This window comes from Mustelus asterias, chromosome 14, assembly GCF_964213995.1.
Source record: "Mustelus asterias chromosome 14, sMusAst1.hap1.1, whole genome shotgun sequence".
In the NCBI taxonomy this organism is placed as follows: domain Eukaryota; kingdom Metazoa; phylum Chordata; class Chondrichthyes; order Carcharhiniformes; family Triakidae; genus Mustelus; species Mustelus asterias.
In genome coordinates this window covers 93945217-93958815 of record NC_135814.1, presented here as the reverse complement: position 1 = coordinate 93958815, position 13599 = coordinate 93945217, and the positions used below count along the sequence as shown (strand labels likewise).

At 42.4% G+C, this 13599-nt stretch overlaps 1 protein-coding gene across 1 annotated transcript in view; it reads right to left on the bottom strand.

The window, feature by feature from the left end:
• Positions 1 to 13599, bottom strand: part of spag16 (sperm associated antigen 16) — a 926172-nt gene that overhangs the window by 451363 nt on the left and 461210 nt on the right. Inside the window, exon 11 of the mRNA XM_078227730.1 lies at positions 1951 to 2094. Coding sequence (XP_078083856.1) covers positions 1951 to 2094 — 144 coding nt within the window. The remainder of the gene's footprint in view (positions 1 to 1950; positions 2095 to 13599) is intronic.

Here is a 13599-nt window from a genome sequence, read left to right as displayed (position 1 = left end):
ATTATTGCTTCCAAAGTGGATAATCTCACATTTATTCACATTATACTTTTTTGATTTGATTTATTATTGTCACATATATTAACATACAGTGAAAAGTATTGTTTCTTGCGCGCTATACAGACAAAACATACCGTTCATAGAGAAGGAAACGAGAAAGTGCGGAATGTAGTGTTACTGCATCTGCCTTGCAGATACCCACACACTCAGCCTGTCCAAATCACGCTGCAGCATCTCTGCATCCTCCTCACAGCTCATTCTCCCACCCAACTTTATGTCATCTGCAAATTTTGAGATAACACATTCTGTTTCCTCTTCCAAATCATTAATATATAATGTGAATGGTTGGGGTCCTAGCACAGATCCCTGTGGAACCCCACTAGTCACTGACTGCTAATCAGAAAAAGACCCATTTATGCCAACTCTGCTTCTATAATGTTATGTAACTATAGTTGTGGGGTGACATGGCCCCTTTTAAGGGGGTGATCCCTGAGGGCTACATGATTGGACCGGACCTGTGGGGAGGTAGTGTGGGAAGCCAAGACAATTGTGTGTATGGACGCATATCCTGGGTCGGGGAGGAACCTCAGTTGGAGCCAGGGAGGGTGGACAGTAAACGTGTATACAGTTCTGCCAGACCCTTATACATACATATATAAATATTGTTAGTAATAAACCTTTTACAACTTGAAGCCACAACAAGTCGCCATTGAAATTATTGCAGATGGATAATTGAGGTTTAGAGGCAGGTCAGCCATGACCTAACTGAATGGTCAGACTTGTTAGGATGAATGGCCCACTTCTGTCTCAATGTTTCTATGATGTGCGCCATGGGCTGAAGTTCAATCCAATTCTCTTCCCGCACCTGGTGATGCACGAAGGCAGGCTTTCATCTGTTTCCATAGCTGGTGATTCCTGGAACAGGTCATTTGTATGTCGCCAGGGGCTTATAGCTTGAGGGGTGCCACTCCACATCAAGCATGGCTGACCAGGAGTCTCTCCCACTTTTACCACAAGCCATTGGCGTGTTTGGAAGGATTTTGTAGGTTGATACTCAGCCTGTTTGGCTCTATTATAAACACACCTTCCTTGGATAAGGTGAAGTAGATTTCCTCATACACAGGAACATATGAATTAAGAGCAGGAGTAGGCCATTCAGCCCCTCAAACCTGTTCCATCTTTCAATAAGGTCATGGCTGATCTGATTGTAATATCAATTCCACATTCCTCACTACCCTCAATAACCTATCACCCACTTGCTTATCAAAAATCTGAGAGAAAAAGATTTCTGCTCATCTCTGTCTTAAATGGGTGACCCTTTATTTTTAAACAGAGATCCCTAGTTCTAGATTCTACCACAGGAGGAAACATTCTCTTCACATTCATGCTGTCAAGAGTTTGAAGAGGTTGAATGGTAAGAGCTAAAAACATTTCAAGTAAGCCAAGCCGCAGAAGTTTTTGAATGGTATTCTAATCCAAGAGACCATTTATTATTTCCTGCTTACGGAGAGATAATAAATGAAGACAATTGAAAGTTGAGATTTCCTAGCATTGTGCATTATGCATTTTTGACTGGGCCAAAGTAAATAAAGTTTTGTCAGGTTGGAAAATCTGATATATTCAATTCTTTCATTCAAAATCTATCATTATTTTGTGGTTTATGAAAACCAAATGAACACTTTTTTTGATATTGGTTGAGGAGTGGCAAATAAAACTCGAGAGAGTCACATGGTGGTAACATGAGTAATGTTCCAGTCAATGAAATAAGGCTGTCAAGGAAGATTATTGAGAACATTTATAAATGCATTACACAATATGGAAGAGAAACAAAAGCAAACATGAAGCACACTATCATCAGTTCAGCCTAGAAATGAAAAGACTAATGCAAACAAAAGTATGTAAAGATACTCTCAGCTGGGATTCGTGCTGCCTGAATACAGTGTTTGTACTAACCTGGGATGGAAGCAGCAGCCAGAAAGCCAATCATCGTGACCTTCACCTGTCATGATAATGTCACCATCGGGGATGGACCACATCTTCCAGAGGCGCTCATCACTTCCAGTAACCAGGATTTGTTTCCGTGGGTGGAGAGCTAGGCTGTGACAGAATGAGGAGATGATAAGCATATTTTCAGCACTACCTTGTGCTTTTCAAACATATTGGCCGCAATTCTCCCATCCCGCTGTGCTAATGTTTTAGTGCAGCGGGATAGGAGAATCTCGCGGTGGGCGATGTGTGGGTGCGATGTGCGATCACACGTGTTCCCACCGTGATAGCGTCACCCAGTGTGCCAGACACCCAGTGCAGCGTCTGCTTCATGCCAGATATCGGAGGGGAGGCATGGTTGTAATTTTAATCTTATTTTGCATGTGATTTAAATCCAATAGCGCGCCCGGGACTGAAGCCTCCAGACCCGCTAGCCTCACCCCGCCGCCAGAATAGTTTACTTCAGTGGGATTTACTATAGCTCCCCATTTTTGGGGAAAGAGTGGCCTGACTCTGCTGTAGTGAAGGGGGGCAATTGGGCCACCCAATGGGATGACCCCTGGGCATTGGCACCCTGGCAGTGCCAGCCTGTTCCCCCTGGCACTGCCCAAGGGGCAAAGTACCAATGTTCAGGAGGCACCTTGGCACTGCCCATCGGGCATGGGGCAGTGCCAAATGGTGGGGCATATGGGGGCGTGGGGCCAGATGGGGACAGGGCCTAGGGACGATTGATAAGGGTGGGGATCCCGCTGCCACTCTACAGTCGGGATCGGTGGGGCAGGGAGGGAGGCTAGCGATCGGGGTGGGCTGGGGGTGGCGGGGGGGGGGGGGGGGGGGGGGGGGAGGGTCAGCCTACGGGGGGTGGGGTATCTGTCGGGTGGGAGGGGGGGGGGCTGGAGATCGGAGTGGCCCAGGAGGGGGGAGGTTTGGGACTGGGTCCGGGAATGGTTAGGGGGCCAGTGATCAGACCATGGGGGGATGGAGGACCAGCAATGCGAGGACTGTGGGGCTGGCCAGCAATCGAGCTGACCAGCAATTGGGAGGCCAGCTCTGCGCGGCCACAGCGCATGCGCCGATCTCGGCACTGACAAATCCACACATGCGCTGTGGCCTGCTCAGCGCTATGCTGCTGGCCTCTCCAGCAGGAATAGCCTTGCCCCCTTGTTTTTAATGATATTCACACTGGTGGTCTCTGCAGTGCACAGAGTGTGGGAGATTCTTCTCTGAACTCCCACTGAAAAAACCAGCGTGAATTACTCCAGTTTTCATACAAATTTGACCCTTTGAATTTTTGGGGGAAAATTCCGGCCATTGTTTACCATACAAGCATATCAAAATATCTTCTTGACTATCACAAGGAATAGAGTTGACAGAAGCATTTTGGCATATTTAGATATCTTAAAATTGCATTGTAATCCAATTTTTTTAAGAACCTAGTTTAACATGCACTTTGACAATTAAGTTAATCCACAGAAAATTAAAAGGTGACAATTAAAGTAATTTGTCTAGTCCATTTTGCAATTATGATAACACACTATACGGGATTAATTTACTTTTACTATAATGATGCACTCACTATTAACTGAATGGAAGTACTCTTTTTATTTAGCAGGAGTGCATAGAGCAGCTTAGCATGCTAAAAAGCACAAAACCTAATAGAATGTGCTTCTGATAGCACTGCTGATTAACCCATTTTTTCCTCACTCCACCCTTTAGATGACATCAAAGTGCATAAAGAATCATCAGCACATCGGTCCCGGTGTGAAGGTACAGGAGAGGTCAAAAGAGATTTTAAAACATCTACTTTACAAAACAACTGTAAATTATTGCCGATGGCGTAAAGAAATTATTTAATAAAACTCAGTTGGTCAGAAGGATCCCATTACAAGAATCACAGATTTGATTTGATTTATTATTGTCACATGTATTAGTATACAGTGAAAAGTATTGTTTCTTGCTTGCTATACAAAGCATACCATTCATCGAGAAGGAAAGGAGAGGGTGTAGAATGTAGTACTGCAGTCATAGCTTGGGTGTAGAGAAAGATCAACTTAATACGAGGGAGGTCCAATCAAAAGTTTGCTGGCAGCATGGAAGAAACTGTTCTTGAGTCGGTTGGTATGTGTATCTTTGAATCTTTTTCCCGATGGAAGAAGGAGGAGGAGAGAATGTCCGTGGTGCGTGGGATCCTTAATTACGCTGGCTGCTTTGCCGAGGCAGCGGGAAGTGGAGACAGAGTCAATGGATGGGAGGCTGGTTTATGTGATGGACTGGGCTTCATTCACGGCCCTTTTAGTTTCTTGTGTCTTGGGCAGAGCAGGAGCCATACCAAGCTGTGATACAACCAGAAAGAATGCTTTCTATGGTGCATCTGTAAAGGTTGGTGAGAATCATAGCGGACATGCCAAATTTTCTTAGTCTCCTGAGAAAGTAGAGGCGTTGTTGGGCTTTCTTAACTATAGTGTCGGCGTGGAGGGACCAGGACAGGTTGTTGGTGATCTGGAGTCACATGTATGCTAGACCGGATAAGGATGGCAGATTTCCTTCCCTAACAGACATTAGTGAGCCAGATGGGTTTTTCTGACAATCGACAATGGTTTCATGGTCATCAGTAGTTTCTTAACTCCAGATATTTTTATTGAATTCAAATTCCACCATCTGCCGTGGTGGGATTTAAACCCAAGCCCCCAGAACATTAGCTGAGTTTCTGGATTTATAGTCTAGCGATAATACCACCAGGCCATTGCCTCCCCCTGGTTATAAAAGAATAACCAGCTCAAAGGTTTACTTATCACAATTCAATACATCAAGATGTCCAAATAGCCTTCTATTTAATGAAGTATTTTTGAGGTTAAGGCACTGCTGTAACAGTGGAAATATGACAGACAATTTGCACACAGCAAGGTCCTATTTGATAATGCAGGATGTGATAATGACCAGAGAATCTGATTGAAGTGAAAACAGAAAATGCTGGAAAAACCTAAAAGTCTGGCAGCATCTACGGAGAGAGAAACAGAAGAAAGTGTTGAGTCCAAATGACTCTTTTTCAGAGCCTCCGGTGGTTTCTTACCTAGCCTGGCCTACGTGTGACTCCAGACACATGACTCTTAACTGGCCTCTGAAATGGCCTAGCAAGCTACTCAGATCAAGGAAAATTAGAGATGGGCAATAAGTACTGGCCAAACCAGCGGCCTCCATATCCCATGAATGAAAAAAAAACCTTGTCCAATAAAGAAAAGAATTCCATATGCTTTCTTTACCATCTTATCCACCTACCACCTTCAAAGACCTATGGACATGCAATCCAAAGTCTCTCACTTCCTCAACCCCTCTCAATATCCTTCCATTTATCTCCAAATGCACTTTTTCAAATTGAATTCTACTTGCTACTCTTCCGCCCACTCAACTAAGTGATTGCTATCATTCTGGAAACAGCAGCTATCCCCTTCACTAACAACTACATGGCCAATTTTGAGTCATCTGTAAATTCCTGTCCACGCCTCCCACATTTAAGTCCAAATTATTATCACATACACCAAACAGCAAGAGCTCCAACACCAACGGCCCTGTGGAAAGCCGTTGGAAATCACTTTCCATTTGCAAAAGCATCTATCAGCCATTACCCTTTGGTTCCTGTTGCTGAGACAATTTTGGACCCATTCCTGGTGTCCCATAGGATCTCACTTTTCTGACCAGTCTGCCATGTGGGACATGCCTGACTAAAATCCATGTAGACAACATCCACTATACTACCCGTATTAATCCTCCTTGTTACTTCCTCAAAATATTAGTAAGACACGATCTTCCCATGCCAAAACTATGCTGACTATCCCTGATAAATTCATGTCTTTCTTAATTGACAATTCATCCTGTCTCAGCCAAGTCTCATTATGCTCATGACCTGAATCAGCCCACACATTTAACTCTCACTGGTGAAAATTGGAGGCATCAGGTTTGGGTCGGGTATCCTGGAATTGGATATCCAATATTGAATATTTCAAAATATGGATGGGGGGATATATATTTTGAAATATTTTCCCAAATTTTTGACCGTCAGGTTTTTAGTTCCTGCGATTATAATTTTGACATTATCTTCCAAAGGGAATTCCTCTAATTCTGTGCAATGTTCAGATGAAAACAAGATTTAGTAATCTCCTTGAATCTTATTTCCAACCAAGTTCCACCACGGGGACAATTCTTCCAAGTTCACCACAGGACTCTGAACATTTGAGCATCAACAATCCAGTCATAGATCACAAATGTATTATACAGGTCACTAATTGCTCACTAGGACACTGTAGTTTAATTACCTTTCTCATAGATAATTAGGCAGCACAAAGAACTTGCTACATTATTTTCAGTTTGCAAGATTCTCCCAAGTCCATCCTCTCTGCTCTCTCTGCTGTTTTTTCTTTCGTGCCCGGGCGCGCTGCTTCGGATTTTTTTTCGAACTGCACATGCGCAATTCAGAGCTCCGGTCGGTCCGGCAGCGCTAAGCCCCGCCCACAGCGTGGATTGGACCGGAGCCGGCAAAAAGCGTATGGGCGCGCTGCAAAGAGGATTCCGGGCTCGGATTTGCATTACGCCCAGATCCGGCCCTTAGAGTCTGAATGGTAAAACTCCCCCCTATGAGTCACTTCTTATTGTTGATCAGGTTTTTATTATTACTCGGGAGGCCGGCATGAATTTCCCATGAGATCTTTCACTGGTGCCCGTCAAGGTGAATCGGGAAATCCACTGGAGGCTGGCATGACACTCATTTGCATCCTAAAAATGGGATGCAGACAAAGGCCCAATCACCCACGTGCAATTCTCCATGCCGCAAGTGGGAAAACATATAGAATCATAGAATCCTACAATGCAGAAGGAGGCCATTCAGCCCATCGAGTCTGCACCAACCACAATCCCATCCAGGCCCTATCCCCATAACTCCATGATTTACCCTAGCTCGTCCCCCTGGCACTAAGGGGCAATTTACCATGGTCAATCCACCTAACCAGCACATCTTTGGATTATGGGAGGAAACCGGAACACCCGGAAGAAACCCATGCAGACATGAGGAGAATGTGCAAACTCCAGGCAGTGACCCAAGCTGGGAATCGAACCTGTGCTGCCCATACTGGAGCAAAACACATCTGGAGCAACATGGCGTGCAGAGGTCAGGACTTACCTGAGCATGGCCTGGCGCTGCCTCCAAAGGCGACTGACAACCTGGATCCCCAGGCAACCCTGGATCCTCCGGCAACCCTGGATCCCCACAGCAGTGGATCAGGGAGGCATCTCCAGGTGGACCTTCCAGAATCAGTCTCCTACAGGGGATCCATCTTCCAGCCTCAGAATGTTCCTGGTGATCCACCTTCTGTCTTAGGAGGTCCATTGTCCATCCTCAGAGTGCTCTCAGAGATCCATCTACAGTTTCAGGTGGTCCACCTTCTTCCTTTAATGGTGGGTCAGGGATCGGGGGCACCATCTCAATATGGGCCTGGATAGGATGGCAGACTATGCATCATCATGCCTGTCTCACCACAGGATACATACAAAACACCTGGTTGCATAATTAATTCAGTCGAAGCCATGGATTTGGCATATTTTCCCCCCAGCCTCTACAGCAGGAAACACTCCACCTCCTTATCTCAACCACAAGACTTAGTGCCCATGTAGGAGAATTCTGCCTGCATCTGAGTCAATAAAATAAGCCTTTCATGTTTCTTGGATCATCAACTTGAAGTTTTCTGATTTCTAATTACTTGGTAAATTATGCTTGCTCCATTCCTGCTGAGTAAAAGGCTGATTGTTGATTATCGACACAAATCTTTGATTTGGTGACCTTACTCCTCAGCAGACAAAAACCATGGTCATGCTGATTGGAAAATGCAATGTTCACATTGGTTTTACATTAATTTATTAAAGGGCTATAAACTCGACCATCCCAATTATTAGAAAACTCTGAAGCGGACCATATTCGTAAAAACATTCAAAATAGGAGCAGGAGTAGGCCATTCGGCCTGTTTGAACCTGTTCCACAATTCAATAACATCATGGCTGATCTGATTGCGGCTTTAACTCCACTCTCTTGCCTGTCCCCTCCATAATCCTTGATTCCCTTCCAAAAATCTGCCTTTCATTGAATATATTCAATGATCCAGTTTCCACTGCTCTCTGGCATGGAAAATGTTGAAGGTTAATGGTCCTCTAATGGAAGAAATTCCTCTTCCTTAAATGGAAGATCCTTATTTTCAAAATGTTCCCCCAGTTCAAACTTACCCCACGAGAGGAAAGATCCTTTCAACATTCACCCCACCAACCCCTTCAGAATCTTATACATTTCAAAAACATTACCTCTTATTCTTCTAAACTCCAATGATTACAGGCCTTAATAAGAAAATCCCTTAATTCCTGGAATGAACCTAATGAACCTTCTCTGAATTGCCACTCCTTATGTAAGGAGACCAAAACTGTAAATAATATTTAGTTGCAGTCTCACCAATGCCCTGCAAATTTATGGCAAGGCTTCCCTACTTTTATAATCCATCCCCCTTGCAATTAAGACTGACATTCTATTTGCCTTCCTAATTATTTTCTATAGCTGGATGCTAATGTTTTATGATTCATGTACAAGGACACCCTGATCCTTCTGTACCATAGTATTCTGCAGTCTCTCTCCATTTAAATAATGGTCTGCATTTCTGCTCTTCCACCAAAGTGGACAACCTCACATTTCCCCACATTATAAACAATTTGCCAAATTTTTAACCAATTCACTTAACCCATCTATATTCTTTTGCAGAATGTGTTCTCATAACTTGCTTTCCCACCTAACTCAGCTTCATCAGCAAATTTGGCTGCAATACATTCAGTCACTTCATCCAAGTCCTTAATATAGGTAGTAAATAGTTGAGGCCCTGGCACTGATCCTTATGGCAAAAAATCCCAAGATTAATACTATTCTGAATTCACTAAAAGATACCCTGAAATAAAAGAATGTGATTTATTTTGACAAAAAAACTATTATTTTTTCAGTGCTATGCTTTGATCCCAGTGTTTTTTTAATGATACTGGAGGCTGGAACTGAAGGTGTATTGATTTTATGATGGAGAACCTTAAGTATTAGATTTATAACATCTTCTCAAGGGCAATAAGGGCTGGCCAATAAATGCCAGCAATGTACGCATCCCAAGAGTGAATAAAAGAAGGGGGTGGGGTGGGGAGAAAGAGTAGGCAGTATTATCAAGTTGTATTTTTATTGTTAAACAGTAGAACAGTGGAAGAATCTCCACTTTAGACATGTGTTTACAGATAATAATATAGCTTATTGCAACTATTTGTCTATTGACTAAGCCTATAACAAACCAGGAGAGTGAAATTTGAACCGTTCATTACATCTACCTGACCTAAAAGACTAAGTTCCGATCTTGAACCTACTCATATTATCAATTGCTGTTCAAAACATATGGTATTCCATTCTCAGTCAGTTTTAATGTTGTTTGCAATTGGTAATGCCATTAATGTCCAATAACATTCATACAACAGTATCAATGGTTTGTGAGGACATTGCAGCAGACTCACTGTGGTACATTCCACAGTGATAGATGGGTGCTTCTACCGGCAACATAATGTACAATAATAAATAATTTGAGTGAATCAGAGAGTTGTAGATAGCATCAACTTAATTTGAAACAAAAACAGAAAATGCTGTAAAATCTCAGCAGGTCTGACAGCATCTGTGGAGAGAGAATGGAGCTAATGTTTCGAGTCTGGATGACCCTTCGTCAGAGCTTTGAAGCCAGTGGTCACATGAACGACGTCACTCTTTATTCATATAGAACACAAAACATCTGAGACCAGTAGGCACCGGTAATTTTCACAGTAACTTCATTGCAGTGTTAATGTAAGCCTACTTGTGACACTAATAAATAAACTTAAAACTTAATTTATTCCCAAACTATAGTATTTTGTATAACATAAGAATCTGCATTTTGCCTCCTTTCCTATGGAGAGCTATGATCAATGATACTAAAGATTTCGCTGCCAACACAAACTTAGGAAGCTATCAGGAACGGGGAATAATCATTGAGGTGTTGCAGTAGGTAAAGGAAAAGTGCATATATCTGAAGTTAAAAGTGCACAATTTAAAGGAAAATAATTCTGATGCATAAATATGCAATTCCCGCCATATAATTTGCAAGAAATGTCAGGAAACAATGCACAGATACAATATAATTAGATGGATGTAATAAAATCATAAAATGTAACAATACAGAAGAAATCCATTTGGCCTATCATATCTGCAGCAGTTCATTGAAAGCTATCTAAATCAGTTCCACATCTTACCTATTTCTCAATAATTGAGTAAATTACTCTTCTTCAAATATTTGTTCATTGTTTTTTGTGAGTTATTATGGAATTTGACTTTACACTATCAGGTAGGGCATACCAGATCATAAGGAAAATGGTCCCATCTTGGCTAATCTCTCCACTGAGCTCCCTTCACCCCTGATTTCACCATCGTAAACTTCTTCTTTAGACACTACAAACCAGCCTTAACCTTCTTCCTGAAGTAAATACCCATAATTGTACTCCAAATGAAGCTGAATCCGTGATTTGAAAATGTTTAGCATGGCTTCCTTATTTCTGAATTCAATGCCCTTATTTGCAAAGTCAAGTAATCAATAAAAGTTTCTGCGTTGCCTTATTAACATATCTTGCCACCTTCAAGGATTTGTGAAAGCCCTTCACATCCCTCTATCCCTGCACCTCCTGAAAAAGTATCATTTAGATTATACTGCCTCTCCAAGTTGTTTCTCTCAAGGTGCATCATTTTACATTTATATGTATTAAATTGCAACTCATAAGAATCATAAGAACTAGGAATAGGAGTAGATAGTTTAGCCCCCCGAGCCTGCTCGCCATTCACTACAATCATGGCTGACATCATCTTGGTCTCAACTCCATTTTCCTGCCCATTCACCTTCAAATCCTGATTAATTAAAAATCTGTCCATCTCTTACTTTAAATTTACTCAATGTCTCGGCATCCACCACACTCTGGGGTAGTGAATTCCACAGACTCATGACCCTTTGAGAGAAGTAATTTCTCCTCATGTCTGTTTTAAATCTGCTACTCCTTATCCTAAAACTATGACCTCTTGTTCTAGATTGCCCCACAAGAACAAACATCCTTTCCACATCTACTTTGTCAATCCCCCTTTTCATCTTGTACACTCAACGAGATCTCCTCTTATTCTTTGAAACTCCAAGGAGGATAGGCCTAAATTGTCCAATTTCTCTTCGTAAAGCAAACCTTTCATCTCTGGAATCAATCTAGTGAACCTTCTCTGAACTGCCTCCAATGCAACTACATCCCGCCTCAAGTAAGGAAACCAAAACTGTACATAATATTCCAAGTGCGGTCTCACTAATGTTTTGTACAATAGCAGCAACACTTCATGACTTCTATATTCTATTCCTTTAGTAACAAATGCCAAGATTCAATTTGCCTTGCTATTTACTTGCTGCATCTATATGTTAGCTTTCTGCAATTCATGTACGAGGACACTCAGATCCCTTTACACCAAAGCAGTTTCTCTCCATTTAGATAATAACCAAAATGATAACCTCACACTTATCCATGTTAAACTCCATCTGCCAAATTTTGCCCCATTCACTTAACCTATCCATATCCATTTGTGAATTTCTTATTTCATTATCACAACTTACTATCCACCTATTTTAGTGTCATCTGCAAATTTGGCTATATAAGGGCTATCAAAAGGCTTAGTAATGTCAGGGATGCCTTTCCTCCTGCTCTGGTGAAGTCTTCAGTCGACGAACCAGCGTTGAAGTTGAATTGTAGCCAACAATGGGTTGGATTTGCCCTTTGGATAGCCTTTCTATCCCTGCATCCAAGTCATAAATATAGATTGTAAATAGTTGGGCCCTGAAGATCGAATCCTGTGGCACACCACAAGTTACATCTTGTCAACTCGAAAAACAGCCATTTATTCCCACTCTCTGCTTTCTATTGGTTAGCCAATCCTCTATCCAAGATAATAAATTACCCCTAATCCCACATGAACTAACTGCCATGTTTCCTCATTTCACCTGTCATCTATTTCCTCCTGAAATTTGGTACTAGTCTGATATGTAACAAAACCTATATGTACTTACACGTAACAAAATAACCTAATATCCATCAACTGCTGGGAAATTGCATTGCATACTTCCCCCCAGTCAGTAAAACATTAACTCACCAATAATCTTTGCCTCCTATCTCTTAACCGATTTGGTACCCCAGCTAGCACCATAAAGATCGTAAGATCAGAACCACCAGTGAACCATTACAGATCATAATCATGGCTCCCATTTTTCAGACAGCAGCTGTTGGCGATGATTCTCTTATTGTCATATCTCATGAGACCCATCTCTTGTTTCTTTACTTCTCCCATTGCTATCGCCTTTTGCTTTGTACCATCATCCCAAATGTCATTTAATCTCTCCTGCCTTGCCACAGATCTTCCTTTTGTTTCTTTCTCAGATTCCCACTTGTTCTGCCTTTGTAATTGCTTAATGCTTGTTACATCTCTAACATTTTCCCATTGTGAAAAAATGTTATAGACTGAAACATTAACTTTGGACTGAACTTTACAAGAACGGCCGAGGTCGGCCACTGGGGCCGAAAACACGAGATGAACATTGCCATCAGCAGACTCCTCCATGGATCATGGAATTCCCAAAAACAGAGAGCCCCTTCTGCAACACCCCTCTCCCACACTTCACCAACAAAGCTTACTATGAGGCCTTTGGGTTCCACTGGACAGTCTTTAAGGGGTGGCAGGTCCAATGTGGTCAAAAAACAGAGGAGGGCAGAGATCATTAATTGACCATTGAAGTGACTCAGTCAGGCTGAAAGCAACATATATGCCAACTTTCCCACAAGTGGCAAAATGCTTTGGCAGCAGGAAGATGTCAGGTATATCCCTGAAACCGTCACTATTTTCCAGAGTGAATCCAGCTGAGGCACTCAGCAGTGCTCAGAGTGTCAGAGATTCGCTCTGGTATGTATGCTAAAAAAATGGCAGCAACTCCCATTTTCCTGCAGATTGGGTACTTAGATTTTTTTGGGGAGAATCCCGGCCACCATTTTAATTCATTTATGGGATGTCAACACCATTTGCAAGACCAACATTTATTGCCCACTCCAAACTAACCTTGAGAAAGCAATGGTGTTCCCATGCACTTGTTTCCCTTGTCCTTCTTGGTAACAGAGGTCACTGGTTTGAGCAGTGCTTTTGAAGAAGCCTTGCCAAGTTGCTGCAGTAGATGCCATACACAACAGCCATGGTACACTAGTGATGGAGGCAGCGAATGTTTGAGGCGATAGATGGGGTGCCAGTCAAGTGGACTTTTTTTTTTCCTCAATAGTGTAAGCTGCTTGAATGTTGTTGGAGCTGCACTAATCTAGGCACGTGGAGAGTACTCCATCACACTCCTGACTTTTTTTTCTCTTGATGCAATTCGATCAGTATCTCAGCCTCTTCATCCACAACAAGATATTCTTGGTGCATCTGTATATTATTGAATATCTCGGGGTCTGATTGAATACTATTCTCTTTAATGC